Below are 13,843 nucleotides of genomic sequence, written 5' to 3'. Positions count from 1 at the left end.
CTTTTTTGTTCTCTTTAAAAAGTGTGGGGAAAAGATACGTATATGTAGATGAAACATTTGCTGTCACATTGGACTAACTACTCATCAAGGCATTTATAGGCCTAGTATCTGGCAAAGGCAAAGCAATGGCTATTCCTCTTCTTCCTCTTATTGCATGTCATATAAGAGGGACTTTTTAATTTGAATAAAATTAAGAGCTGAATATTGCTGTCGATACTGTATGTGTTCAAAGAAATGAAAAAAAAAAGTCTTTTTGATTTGATCACAGTCATCATCCCTTTCTCTTCATTTTAAATTTCTTCATGCATTCAAGAAATTTCATTTTATATGTATACTTTTTGACGAAATGTGGATTGCTTTGTAATTATATTATTACTGATTCTCTCACTCTTACTAGTTTTATTGACATGCACTATGCTCCGTTTCACAACACTTCAAATTCATTTTTTTTCCTCTTCACTCAAATATCATTGATTGTCTCTCCGTTTGTAAGGAAACAAGGTACTTTTCTAAACAACATAGCGCTGAATATTCGATGCTGATTCATAGTGATACAAGATAATTTACACAGTTTGTAAACGCCATGTTCTCTTGCGAGTACCCTGAATAATTAATATGCATATGTGATAATAATTTACTTTTTCCAGGTTATCCGATTTGCTGAATTGCTCAAATATGTCTGATCAGAGATCATATGTTAGTACTCATTTTTGCCTTAAATAATGATACAATAATTCAGATAGTAAATAAAACGAATGAAAGAGATTGGCTTGAGTTAGTTGTGTAATCGTTGGATAACACCAATCCGGTATCTTCACTTCCGGTTAATTCAATTGCATCAATCAATAGAACCCAGCAATCATTAACAGTGTGCTATCCGAATCGCTTATATCGAATGCAATCATATTTAACAGAAATATTTGTTGATGATTGATTTAGTAGTTAAGATTGAATCATTTGCAGCCAATTCCATATCGCAGCCAACTGCAAGAGAAGATTGAACCTGGACAAACACTGATTATTAAGGGATCAACGATCGATGAAAGCCAACGGTATGTATTGAACTTAGTTTAGGTTAACTTCAGTTAGTTCTACGTCCTTTAGGGATGTGATATTTTTATTTCATCACTTAGTAACTATTGCATGGTCTGATTCGACATTGTAAAACTTCCTTATTGTGTGTAACTATAGATGCAGAAAAAAGAAATAAAAATTTCCATATAATGTAGTGACATGTAATAGTGGAACTTGTCATTTGAAATTACAACAGCAGTAAAGAAATGTTAATTAGTCTTAATGGAAGAAGATCCTTTGATTATTCATCATTAGTTTTTCAGATTTACGGTGAATTTACATTGCAAAGCAGCAGACTTCAGTGGTAATGATGTCCCACTTCATATCTCAATTAGATTTGACGAGGGCAAAGTTAGTTCCTATTTATATTATATTCTGACCTTCAAAATTTCTGTTTCTGTTCGAGATATTTCGATAACATTCAAACGTCTTTAAAGACTTAACCATTGGAAGATGCTCTGAAAATAAGCATTTTTCGAATGCTTTGCTTAGTACATGAAACATACAAATTAGACACTGCTGTCATCAGTACAGAAAAAATCCGTCAAACTTCATATAATATTTTAACTAGAACAAATAAGTATTACTTATTTTAATACTAGTACTATGCCTGCTGGGAGAGAGAAATTGATAATATGTTGTTTGTAGATTGTGATGAATAGTTTTGAGAATGGAGAGTGGGGTAAAGAGGAACGCAAGAATCTTCCATTCAAAAAAGGCACACCTTTCGATATCCGAATTCGAGCGCATGATGATCGATATCAGGTATGAATTCCCGATTTTTTCACATCATCGATATTACGTTTTGATAGGATGTGTCTGGTAATTACAAAAGATGTAGGTGTAGAAGTTTATCTGAGGACGAAATAATGAGTGTTATCTGTAGGCTCATATATGCCGAATTGGAAAGCTAAATTAGTTATCTTCCAGTTGTTCATATAGAAGAATTTGAGGCGAAGAAAATTGGCAATGCAGTCGTTTTGTAAGGATACAGTTTAGTACTATTTAATTAATGTTGCTTTGGTAAAAAATTACTTACAGAGAATGAAAATTATAGATTTTCTGCGACCAGAAGGAATTCAAAGATTTCGAACACCGCCTGCCATTGTCTTCCGTATCTCATCTATCGATTGATGGCGATTTATATCTTAATCAAGTACACTGGGGTGGAAAATATTATGTCCGTTCAGTTTTTGGAAATCATAATTATTTTGATTGTTCAAGGACACTTAATTTTCTTTCAACTTTAATTAATTTTTAATTAACAAGGATGCAGTAATGCTTCTGGACAAAAATTCTAATTAGTTTCAGCCTGTGCCGTATGAAAGTGGTATTTCGCAAGGTTTGAGTGTCGGCAGAACGCTTATGGTATTCTTATGCCCGGAGAAGAAAGCGAAACGTTTCAACATTAATTTGTTAAAAAAGAATGGTGATATTGCATTACACTTCAATCCTCGCTTCGATGAAAAGGTCAACTTTTTTAATGCCTGTTTCTTCTTGATAATTACAATTATAGAATTGGAAATCGGGTTTTATGTCTCAGTTTGAAATAATTTCCATCAGTTTATATATTTAAAAAGTAAGTTCTATAATTCTCCATGAACTCAGCACAGTCGTCTGCTTGGTTGAAGACTAGTTCAAGTATCATTGGCTTATTTCTTTATATTCCACGCTATGAAATGCTTCTCTTATATTCATTATCTCATAGTTTTGTGTTCATTAAAATGCAGTAGAAATATTATGAAGAAAAAAAAAATTGAAAAAGTCCGTAGTATTTACTTGTACAAGTCATGTTATTTGTTTATCTTGTTTTGATGTTGTATAACTGAATACTCGTTTTATTTATTGTGACTCACTCGATTTATTGTGACTTTATTGTGTTGTTACAATTTGAATTATTTCAGGCAGTTACGCGTAACGCTCTTCAAGCTGGCAATTGGGGTAATGAGGAGAGGGAAGGCAAGATACCGTTCGAGAAGGGCGTTGGGGCTGATTTGAAAATTGTCAATGAAGAATATGGATTTCAGGTTTCCTGAGTTTTCATATTAATTTTTTTTCCATATTCAGACTTGAATCATCTAAGTCGCTCGAAAATGGGAGAAAATTCGTGGAAAAGTTCAGTCTATACAACTGTAGTAAATTTTGGTACTCAAGAACTGCAAGAAAGAATTTAACGAAATAATCAGACAAATGATATTCTATTGCACTTTTATTTATTTTATTCATTTTTGCATTATTTAACTGTATTAATTATTACAGATTTACGTGAATGATGTACGATTTTGTTCATTTGCTCATCGTTCAGATCCTCATGACATCACCGGTTTGCAAATTCATGGTGATGTCGAACTTACGGGCATACAAATTCACTAAATAAAGGATTCAATTTCTCGATATCATACATACTAATCTTTCTAAATTCCCAACCAAATTATGTGTTTTGTTTCTTTTATCGTATTTCATCAGCAAATGTTCTTTTCTTGGGCAGTGAATTCTAGTTAAGCGATAATGCTTATTCTATTTCGGTTGTAGGTGTCTCATGGGTAATGTAATCGGTTATTGGTTGATTTCTCTTATTTTTAGAACCGTTAACATCTTCTTTCGTTATTTTTCAAGCATCTTATTTCTTTTAAATCTTTCAGAGTGTGAAGTTTCTTTATGTATCATCAGTGTTTGCTAAAGTTAGATTCCCAATGTAATTCAAAGGCTCTTGGACTTTAAGTAGTTCTACACTGTACCATTTCCGTTCCATCCACATACATTGTTATCCATAATGTTTTTATATGTGGAAGTAACTTTTTTGATGTGATGTTCTGTGGAATGTGAATTGCTTCAGAAACATCGGAAGTTAGAAGATCTTGATTTTGTAATCCCAATTTAAAAAACTATATAATTCACACGTGTAGTTCTTTTTTTGATGTGAATGTCAGTAATATAGGATACATTGTTCTTTGTTTCAGTTTTTGATCACAGGAATATTTATCTTGAAATTGATTTTGAGTTTAAAATGTTCATTGGGGTTACTACTAAGTAAAATTTGGATCCTTGTGAAGCAAGTAAAATTATTCAATTCTGGAAAATATGTTTCATTCTTGATAATGAACTATGTATCGGTTGTAAAAGTTAGAAGTTCATTTTGGACGGTGGAGAGGTATGAGGAATCCGACTTGTATACAGGTTATCTTATTTCATAAAAAGGGATTTGGTTGAATAAAGACATCTAATTGGTACTATGTTGGTGAATTAAGCAAATTTTAAACTTCAGAAGACCAGTGTAGAAACATCGGAGTTCCTTATGAATTGTTTGTAGTGGAAGGGTAATTTCTGTGATAGATGCGTAGGGCTTTGCAATTAAAAATGAATATTTGCCTGGTCTCTATTGAAATTCAACTTAAGATTAGGTTAACTTTTCAGTAAAGTATGGAAGTGATATTTAGGAATGGTACCAATGACGAAGTATGACACGGTGAAGCGATGTTCAGGAATTCTGGGCAGCGAAGATCTTAATAACCTGGATGGTAGCTGGTTGAACTGTCATTTCTTTTCAACTGTTATTTGTGAGAGATTCAATTGATGTTGTGCTCAAGGAATGTTTGGATATTGGTATTGTGTTTACTACAAATTGCTGCTGTTTCCCTGTTCATTTCGGGTTTCTTTCACAAACAAATACATTTATTGGATTCCGAAAGCAGTGAACAAGATGTGAACAAATTTCTAGATGGTAACAAATTGAAGTGACTAGTATTGAAATAGAAATTAAATGATAGTTTGAAACAAGTGAGACGATATTAATTGATACGATCTTCTACTGTATGTGTTTTCAGTCGTTAAGCTACTCTTCTAATTTTACCTTTTTCGGGTACGATTTAACAGCTTCTTTCACCAGTATATTAATTTTTTCGGGCTCTTTCTATATTAGCCGACCATCTAGCTATTGACCGATATTACGAAAATTAATTTTTATTTGCAGTTGCAGATTGCGTTTTATATTCTTTGATATTCTCTGGAGTCATCATTTCAGAATGCCCTCATGACAGCATCTTGAGGAAAGCAGTAAAGAAGCAGATAGTAGCAAAAATGGTGATAATATTAATTGATGCTTGGCAAGAGCAGTTTTTCTATCGCCGAAAGGCCATGCAATTTTTACGTCAATTGACAAACGACGGCCAAGCTGTCGCCTTCATTGCTCATGTGCAAACGCCTACTGTAACAATGCCAAGGATTAAGGCCAGTAATTCTTTTAGGTTTATTTTTTAGATATCGAGTCAAATCAAAGAAATCATTCAGTGTTAAATTTCAGGCAGTAACAGCTGGTGTGATACCTTCATTTGCTGATGTTGTGATGAATTTTGCATCTACTTCCATAACAAGCGATAATATCATTGATCGACTTAATGATAAGGGTTACAGGTCATCTTCGAGGTTTTGAGGAGGCATTTTATAGCTTGAACGTTTCTTTTATTAGCGGTTTAATTTTACAAATTAATAGAACCTATTTTGTTATGCTTTCATCCAAGAGCAATGTAGAGAAAATTATTGAAACAAAATGTTACCATTCAGATGCACGTTTTGCGGCGACGAAACATGGCTACGACTATTTCCGAATCGTTTCGATAACCATTCGGCAGGGGTTACGTCATTCTACGTCAATGATTTCAAAGAAGTAAGTTTAGCTTTTTGGAAGTAAACACTTCGGAAAATGTTTTGTTAATTGATAATTTATATTATACTTTATAATGGTGGTTCTGTTGAATGCCCTGTCTTCTGATTTGGATACAAGAAATAAAGAACCAGTCCATAAAAATGTAAAATGAAGTTTAACGCCTTATATTCTGCAGTGTCGAAAGGGGGCTTTTTAATTGTTCCTGGAAACTTATAAATTATTACTATTGAATTAATTTATTTGAAACGTTTTGTAGGTTGATGATAATGTAACATTTTGTATGCGTTCACGGCTTGAGAATAGTGCTGCGGATACGTGGGATGTGATGATTCTGCATTACTTGGGACTTGATCATATAGGTCAGATTGAAAAAAAACTTAAGTTTATGCGTCTCAAACTGGTCTATTTGTACATTAAAACAATTTAAGAAAGCATTTTACTCATTCTTGAAGCTATAAAAAATTTCCAATATGAAACATACTGCCCGACCTCGCAATAGTTTTCTTAAAGTGATTGAAAGCATCATGTTTTTTAAACAGTGGATTTTAGTAAATGTGTAAGTTATTGGAATTGCGATTTTAGGACATTCTCTGGGTGGCACTCACAGTGAGCTGAATAATAAACTTATTGAAATGGATTCCGTTATCAAAGAAATTTACGAAAAACTCCAGAAAGTATGATGCAAATGTGTCAGAACAGTAGAACAGACAGAATTGAAACTTGGAAGTATGTCTCATTCTTTTATATACAACATGTACAGCATATAGCTTCTTCTCCGCCTGTTGTCTCTAGTCTCTGGATGTAATTGTGAATTAGTCGTGAAATAAGAATAGGTAGAAGCCATATGCTGTACATTGCATGTAAAGGAATGAGATATAATTAATTTAAAAAATGACGTATTAATTAATTGAATTTACAAGTTTGCATTGTTAGGAGAAAGAAACTGATGAATAAATATATTGATTTTGCACAATTCAGGTATATGACACGAACTTTTCCATAATTGTGTTTGGTGATCATGGAATGACCGAAGGTGGAAGTCATGGTGGTTCTTCAGAATTAGAAACCCATGTACCCATTGTTTATGTTGATGGAAGGAAGCGACGTACTAGCAACGAAACGTTCTGTGGTAATATTTCAACTTTAATTTTATCAGTCAGTAGTATAGATTTTTTTCATGCTAATGTGTTAGTGAGGATTATCTATATTTTTCTAAATATATGTTATCATTGACGTACGTTCGATAAATATATTTGAACAAATAAATGATAAGAATTAATGGGAAAGAAATTAGTGGAATCATTAGAAAATGTTGATTTCATTTAAATATAATATTTGCAATTTGAAATTTAGTTTAGTACATATATAAGTAAAATATGGTATTTTCCTAAAGGTTTCTAACCATTTCGGAGTTGACTTTTTTTTTTTGATAACGATCTGGATTTATATCATTAATCAGTAATTCAACTTTTAAGATGAAATAAAGTAGACATCGTTTCATATTTTTAACTTTCAGTAGCATCAGTTGAGCAAGTCGATATTGTTCCAACATTGGCAACTCTTTTGAATATTCCAATTCCGAAAGAAAGTCTTGGTGTTACGCTTTTACCTTATATTACCACAGATAGGTCAAATCTTTCAGTATTATTATTCGTATTGCAAAACGCTGAACAGTTTCGAAAGTTGTATGGAACATCAAGTAAGTAGTGTTACTGTTGTTTTATTACAAAAATTTTGATGTTTTTCCGAAGAAATTCTTGACAACTCTATCAACGAGCAGAAAAAAATTATTAAGATGATGTGAGAATTATTAATGCATAAAAGATATGATAAAAATTAGATAGGATTTTTTATTCATCTTTTATTCAAGTGGCAAAACTCATAATATTTATAGATGTGCTAAACCACTGTGTCAGTCATTTTTATGACAGTTTGCAAAAATATTGTGCAATAAATTCTTCTGTAAATGTTGATGGATTGATTGGGGAATGTTTGGAGGAATTACACAAAATTCAATCACAACTTATACATAAGAAAACGAATTTCGATGTTATACAGATAGTGATTGCTATTGGTCTCTCTTTTACTGTATGTTTTTTGAATTAACTCCTATTAAGAGATTTTTTTTAGCTTAAATGAGAGCATGCATTATATAACTGTCAGTTAGTCGTACATTCTTCATTTTCATTTACTAATGAAAGTCTTAGGCTATTCCTGAAGAAAACAAAAAGTTTTCCATTCACAAATCCAATTATCTATGCTATCTTTTGTAAACTTTATAGATTATATAGATTACTACATTTACAGACAGTTGGTGTAGACTGTTTAATTGATTCATTTCATTTATTAAAGAACAAAATAGTTTAAGAGGCGCAGTCTATTTTTCGAGCTACTGGGAAGAGTTTTTGCTTGGAAAAGTATACAGACTTGTTCAGATCAAATGAATACGAAAAAGCATTAAACTGTGCATCATGTATCTCTTTTTCTTTCCTTATTTAGCGATTTAATTTTTGCTTTTGACAACAATATGGATTCTTTTGCAGGTGTCATATATTTCTTCTTGTTTGGTTGGTTCTACATATTCATATGATATCTATGGTAAGTTTATTGTAGAAATAAGATTACGATGAAATCCATTGATTCTTCAATAAGTCAGTTACCAATTAAATGAATGTTCAGAGATTTCTTACATATAAAATTCATATTTCAAGAAATGTTTTCAGCTTTCCAAAATGGTGATCTTTCAACAAATTTAGCTCTTTTTGCCCAGTTATTACACTTTGCCGCATCGTTTGCGTCAAGTTTGATAGAAGAAGAACATGACTTACAGTAAGTTTTCTTTTATTAATGGACCTTTCTATTATTATTATCTGATTAGATCATATCATTAGAAGAGTAGAGCAATTCGTAAAATTTTTTCATCAATATTATAAGTTCTTTTCTTACGGCTAAGTCCATCTATTATGTAATAATAGTACCACTAAACAGGACCCGTAAATTGAGTTTTTTTTTTTTGATCTTCCAATGAAAAACTTGAGTCATCTTCCGATTTGATTTAATTCCAAAAAAAAGTTAAATGTAAAAATGTTACATCCAATCTTACTCTTTTAAATAATTTGCATGATTTAATTCTCAAGTTGGAACCTGAATCATCAGTCCATGTTTTCAAATTCTTTCTGGAGAAATTCTTTGAATAACTACTAGATTTGATGCGAACGATTGCGTAAATCTAGTAGTTAGTTATGCAAAGAACAATCACCATATAGCCGATTGTTCGCATTTCGTTAACGAGTTTGGCTTTTAATTTCTTTCTATTTTTTTTTTAATTTCAGATATTTCTTTTTTGCTTCTTGCCTTTTTGTTATGCTTCTGGAAGAACTTCATATCTGGTTATTTAGTCATAATAACAGAAGGCAAGTTTATTTCTTGTTCTTATGATCATATATCATTGATCAAACTTTTTTACAAGGTGGCAAATCTTTTGACGTGATCAAATTTTGCAAAGTAATTAAGAATGTATTGAAGGAAATTTTTTGTCTAAACAAGCTTCAAAATTATCGTTTCTTAATTTGAGCAGACAATCTTCATTATTATGTTATAGGAAATAATATGATCTATAGCATTCCTTTTTTATTCTAGAATTCGTTCCTATAATTCAGCGAAATCCCAGAAGATAATAACAATATTATTTTCATTAATAATTCATCGTTTATGTCGAAGTTACACAGAATCAAATCGACGACGTTGGATTCTGGAAAGAAATATTAGTCAAAGCAACAGAAGTAAATTAATTCTAATTTTTATCCAAACTTTCCAAATTTCAAATTATTTTTGAAGCTTCAACTTTATTTCAAACTCTTCGAAAGGGGAACTTTGGTGTAACTGTAAATGAAATAATACACGATGCTTTTTGAAAACGATTAACTTGAAAATCTCATGATTCTTGAAATTTTGAATATTTTATTTTATTTTTTTATTTTTCATGTAATTCAACGACTAACATTAGTCTGTTTCCGAAGGGGGGGGAAGTTGTTATAGTATTATATCTAACATTCAATACCATAAAAATTTCACGGATTTGATCGGTGTAATCCTTTTTTAAGTTGGTTTTCTGAATTATTACGAGATTTTTACGAGCATCGGTGGTTCTAGCGATATGCCGGATATTGCATCCTTGTTGTAAGTTATGATTTAAATTTTGACTTATTTCTCGAACATAAATTATCGCGTTTTAAGTGAAAGTTCTGTAAAAATCAAAGATCTTTTTTCTTCATATTCTTCATTTGTATTATATAGAAAATATATCACTAATTTCAGGGTGCATTGATGTTTAATATTCATAAGATAGTTACAGGATGATAGCCAACTTAGTAGCTTAACTTTCGCTAATAGCAAACATCTAAAAAAAGAAAAAAAAAAACTATTAAATAGCAATCTTTCTTATTTATAGTTTTTTTCTGATTTCTGAAGAATAATTTTATTCACTTCAGGAAACAGTTTAACAACTTGCGTTTCATTTCTTGTTCATTATCTCTGATTTTAATTGGTACTCTGTTAATTTTATATTACGGTAAAAGGACAAGTCATCCAAAACTTATACGTTTCTTGATACTAGCTATTCTATTTGGAACATTTCTGGTGCATCATTACAAATCTCAGTGAGTTGTTCTAATTTTCTAAAATTTCGGAGTTTTTTTTTTTTTTTTTTTCTTAGTGTAATTACAAAAATTGAACATTTTGCTATAAGTAAATTAGCTGCTCAAAATATAGTTTGGAAAATAGTTTTTTTTTTTTTTTTTGCGAAGCATTGAATTAATAATTTTGATAATGTATTAGTAGATTTTGCAATAATTCACTGTTAGCTTTGTTATAACTCATAAGGCAAGATTTGAGGTTGAAAATCAACTTCCATTTTTTTCTTTCATTAAATTTGTAATTCTTTTGTAAAAAATTTTCGAATACAAATTACAACATAATACAGGGTTGTATTTTTAATGGTATTCATATTGAATGTGTTTTTGTTGCTATTACTTCGAGATCTGTCTCTAAGCTTAATCGTTTGGGCAGTGCTTATCATGCGAACATATAATCTACCACTTGCTGTTCTACAATTGTTTCTGGGATATTGCTTAGCACGGATTGATGCGACACCATTATTGATTATCCGTGCTATCTTTTCCTCGTTTTTTTATTTGGCAAGTATTTGTCTCTTTTTCCACACATAACTTTTTTAGTTTATTATTATGTTATGTTATATATTTATTAGAACGTATATTCTATTATATGTTTTATCTGTATTGTAACGGGACAGTTAGAATTATATTTTAGAGTGATCAAATCTGAAAAAGTTTGGCGTCAATCAGTAAGACACATTTTAGTTTGTGAGAAAGTTTAAGTTCAGTTGAAAGATACTATTCCGGTAACGATTCAAAATGAATATAAAATTGTAAAATGGATGATTATTCTGTGATTTATTACGCTAATGGATCAAATCTTGATCCTTTAGTTGGTGACAAAAGCATCGTACTTCTATTCAGGCCTGACAGGCTTGAAACAAGAATAGAAGAGTTGATTTTCGTTGCAAAAAGAAGCAGATTATTATTGTATTTTTCGAAATTTCTAGTGTAATCCTGTATACGATGCTTTCATTATCCAATTCTGTGTTTTTCGATTTGATTTTAGATTTTGATCCTTAGCATTTCCAACATCATTAAGGGTTCTTGTTATTTTGATCCTAGTTTATAGGGTAATTCGAATAATTTTTCAACAGTCGACATTGCGGTTGGATTTGCTGGCGTTGAAACCTATCAACCAATACAAATTGCTGTACAAATTATACTCAGTACTTATTCTGGACCACTGTTGATAGTATTTGGTTGGTGGCAGTATTTAGTTGAAGAATCTGTCACATCGATTTCACTATCACATAAACGAAATTCACTGCTTTGCTGGATATCCTCTGTGTTGCAACTCAATGTGTCATTGTGTTTGTTATCTCTGTATATTCAACGTTATCATCTTTTTGTTTGGTCTGTTTTTGCTCCAAAATTTGCATATGAATTTTCTCATCTTGTGCTACTCACTGTAGTTAACATTCTGGTTTACATTTATGACAAGTTTGATTTATGAGCTTTATATATATTATATTGAAAAGCTATATCTAGATAATGTTAGAATAAGCGAGATAAAAAATCATTAAAAGAATCAGCATGCTTTCGTTATACAAACATATTTTGATTAATCAAAGTAACAAATTACTTTTAAAGTAATAAATCTTTTAATCAGGTTTACAGTATTAAAGATTATCCATCGTGTGATATTTTGGGATTCCTGCAATCTAATGATAAGGTATGTTGTAATATCTTGGGATTTTTTCATTAACATGAAGTTTGCCACATTTTCAATTATTGTCATTTAACGATGACCATAAATTGTCCAAACAATTCAGGAATAGTTTTGATGCTATAGTGCATTTTCAAACCATACAAAATAACTTGCTATCATAATACCTGCTCCACAATTTGGGATCATCGCTAAATATGTATAATTGAAGTTATGGTAGGTTTATTGCCATTTTTGAATTTAGGTACTTCTTGAGAATAGGCTAGTTCCTGGACTACCTATTCTTGGTTTAGTCGATGAATTTATTAAATCATGAACATTTTTGTATAATTTTAAAGTTATCTTATTTTCTCTCCTTTGACTTACTAATTTTAAAATACCTTTTTCTTGAGCGCTGTTTTTTCTTTTTCCTTCACAATAAATGCTAGTCTTATCATGTATTAATTGATGTATTTTAGTCTTAGTGCATAAACAGGTCATTGCTTGCTGATCATAAGTTTTGAATACGTGAAATAAATGCAATTATGTAGAGTATCCATCCTCAAGAGTATCTATTTCTCTTTTATGAGGATATTCTGATTCTTTGCATCTGTTGTTCTGATTTAACTGACTCCGTCATTTTTCTAAAACTATTAGCGTTTTGATTATCCATACTTAACTAATGATTTTGATTTGTTGTGTTACTAAATAAACATATGATCCATCCGAATTTGAATATATTTAGCTTTCATCTAAGGCTTAACTTTATTATATAATCTTTAATGCTTTAATAAACAGGAACATTATGATCCTTGTAATTTATTTAACATATGACTATGATTGTTGTAAGTCGATGTGTTACATTGATTATTTTTATTAGGAGTTTGAATTAAACATAAATCGAAGATTTTATGGCTAAATTTTATGGATGAAATCGCAGGCGACAATTTCTGCATCATCAGGAATTCCTGCTATGTGATCATACAGCACCTCCTGCACTATGAAATTAACATGGTAATCGATATGTGGATGACTTGAAATATCGAAAGTTGGATTTGTTGTTTGATTTTTAAATAGCAGAGAAGTGAATTAATGTGGATGAAGGTGATATTAATTGCTTCAGTATTCATTTAATAAGAGAATGGGGATTTTTGATCTTTTTAATTTCACTTATGCGAGTCCATGAGTGGAGAAGAGACATGTTATCACCTATTTGCACAAATCTTAGAATTTAAAACTCTGCAAGAGTTCTTACCTGTACGAATGGGCAATATCTATGAGTGCCATCAGACCCATAAAAATTTTGAAGCTTTGATTTTGACAATATTTTGAAATGATGAGCTAATGTTCGAGCCTAAACCGTAGTGGAAATGAGTAGATAAAGGAAGAGTAAATTGTTACAGTTAATAATGGATCTTTATAAAGAAAATCCTTATAAAAAAAATTACTACAGATCAGAAAATTCAATACCCGTAATCCGAATGTTGTCTTGGGCGTACGAACATATGAAAATATGTTGCAATTCATTGGTACCATCGTGGATTTTGTACTGTTTGAGAAGCAAACCTGAAACTTTCAAGATTTTTGAATTGTTCTATTTTTACTCGTATACATTACACAAATAATTGTTACATTACTACAAAAAACAAGAATGAATTGCTTCTTATCAATTATTTAACGTAAGGTTGATTACTCTCTGCTACTTATAAGCAATACTTAATATTCGATTAGCAGATAATTAACTTCTATCCTGAATCACTCTTCTCTTGCAGCTAATTAATATAA

General features: G+C 30.9%; 2 protein-coding genes across 2 annotated transcripts; both read left to right on the top strand.

Moving 5' to 3' along the window:
* Positions 1-675: 675 nt before the first annotated feature.
* On the top strand, positions 676-3,447 carry Bma-lec-1 (galectin, putative; the record flags this gene model as incomplete). Its single annotated transcript, XM_001900777.1, has 8 exons — positions 676-696; positions 964-1,052; positions 1,338-1,425; positions 1,723-1,839; positions 2,132-2,254; positions 2,386-2,544; positions 2,979-3,101; positions 3,334-3,447. 8 exons carry the CDS (start codon positions 676-678, stop codon positions 3,445-3,447), a joined length of 834 nt encoding a protein of 277 aa, XP_001900812.1.
* Positions 3,448-4,647: 1,200 nt separating this feature from the next.
* On the top strand, positions 4,648-11,866 carry Bm3669 (AEL166Cp, putative; the record flags this gene model as incomplete). Its single annotated transcript, XM_043079122.1, has 17 exons — positions 4,648-4,795; positions 5,096-5,301; positions 5,375-5,484; positions 5,635-5,737; positions 5,994-6,096; positions 6,320-6,411; positions 6,716-6,866; positions 7,254-7,436; positions 7,632-7,825; positions 8,281-8,335; positions 8,461-8,566; positions 9,070-9,150; positions 9,377-9,519; positions 9,841-9,916; positions 10,228-10,395; positions 10,719-10,932; positions 11,483-11,866. The coding sequence occupies 17 exons, from the start codon at positions 4,648-4,650 to the stop codon at positions 11,864-11,866; spliced, it is 2,517 nt and encodes an 838-aa protein (XP_042935056.1).
* Positions 11,867-13,843: the final 1,977 nt, after the last annotated feature.

Source organism: Brugia malayi, assembly GCF_000002995.4.
Source record: "Brugia malayi strain FR3 genome assembly, contig: Bm_v4_Chr2_contig_001, whole genome shotgun sequence".
NCBI lineage: Eukaryota > Metazoa > Nematoda > Chromadorea > Rhabditida > Onchocercidae > Brugia > Brugia malayi.
Note: the sequence above shows the minus strand (reverse complement) of the source record. Positions and strands in the feature narration are given on the sequence as shown.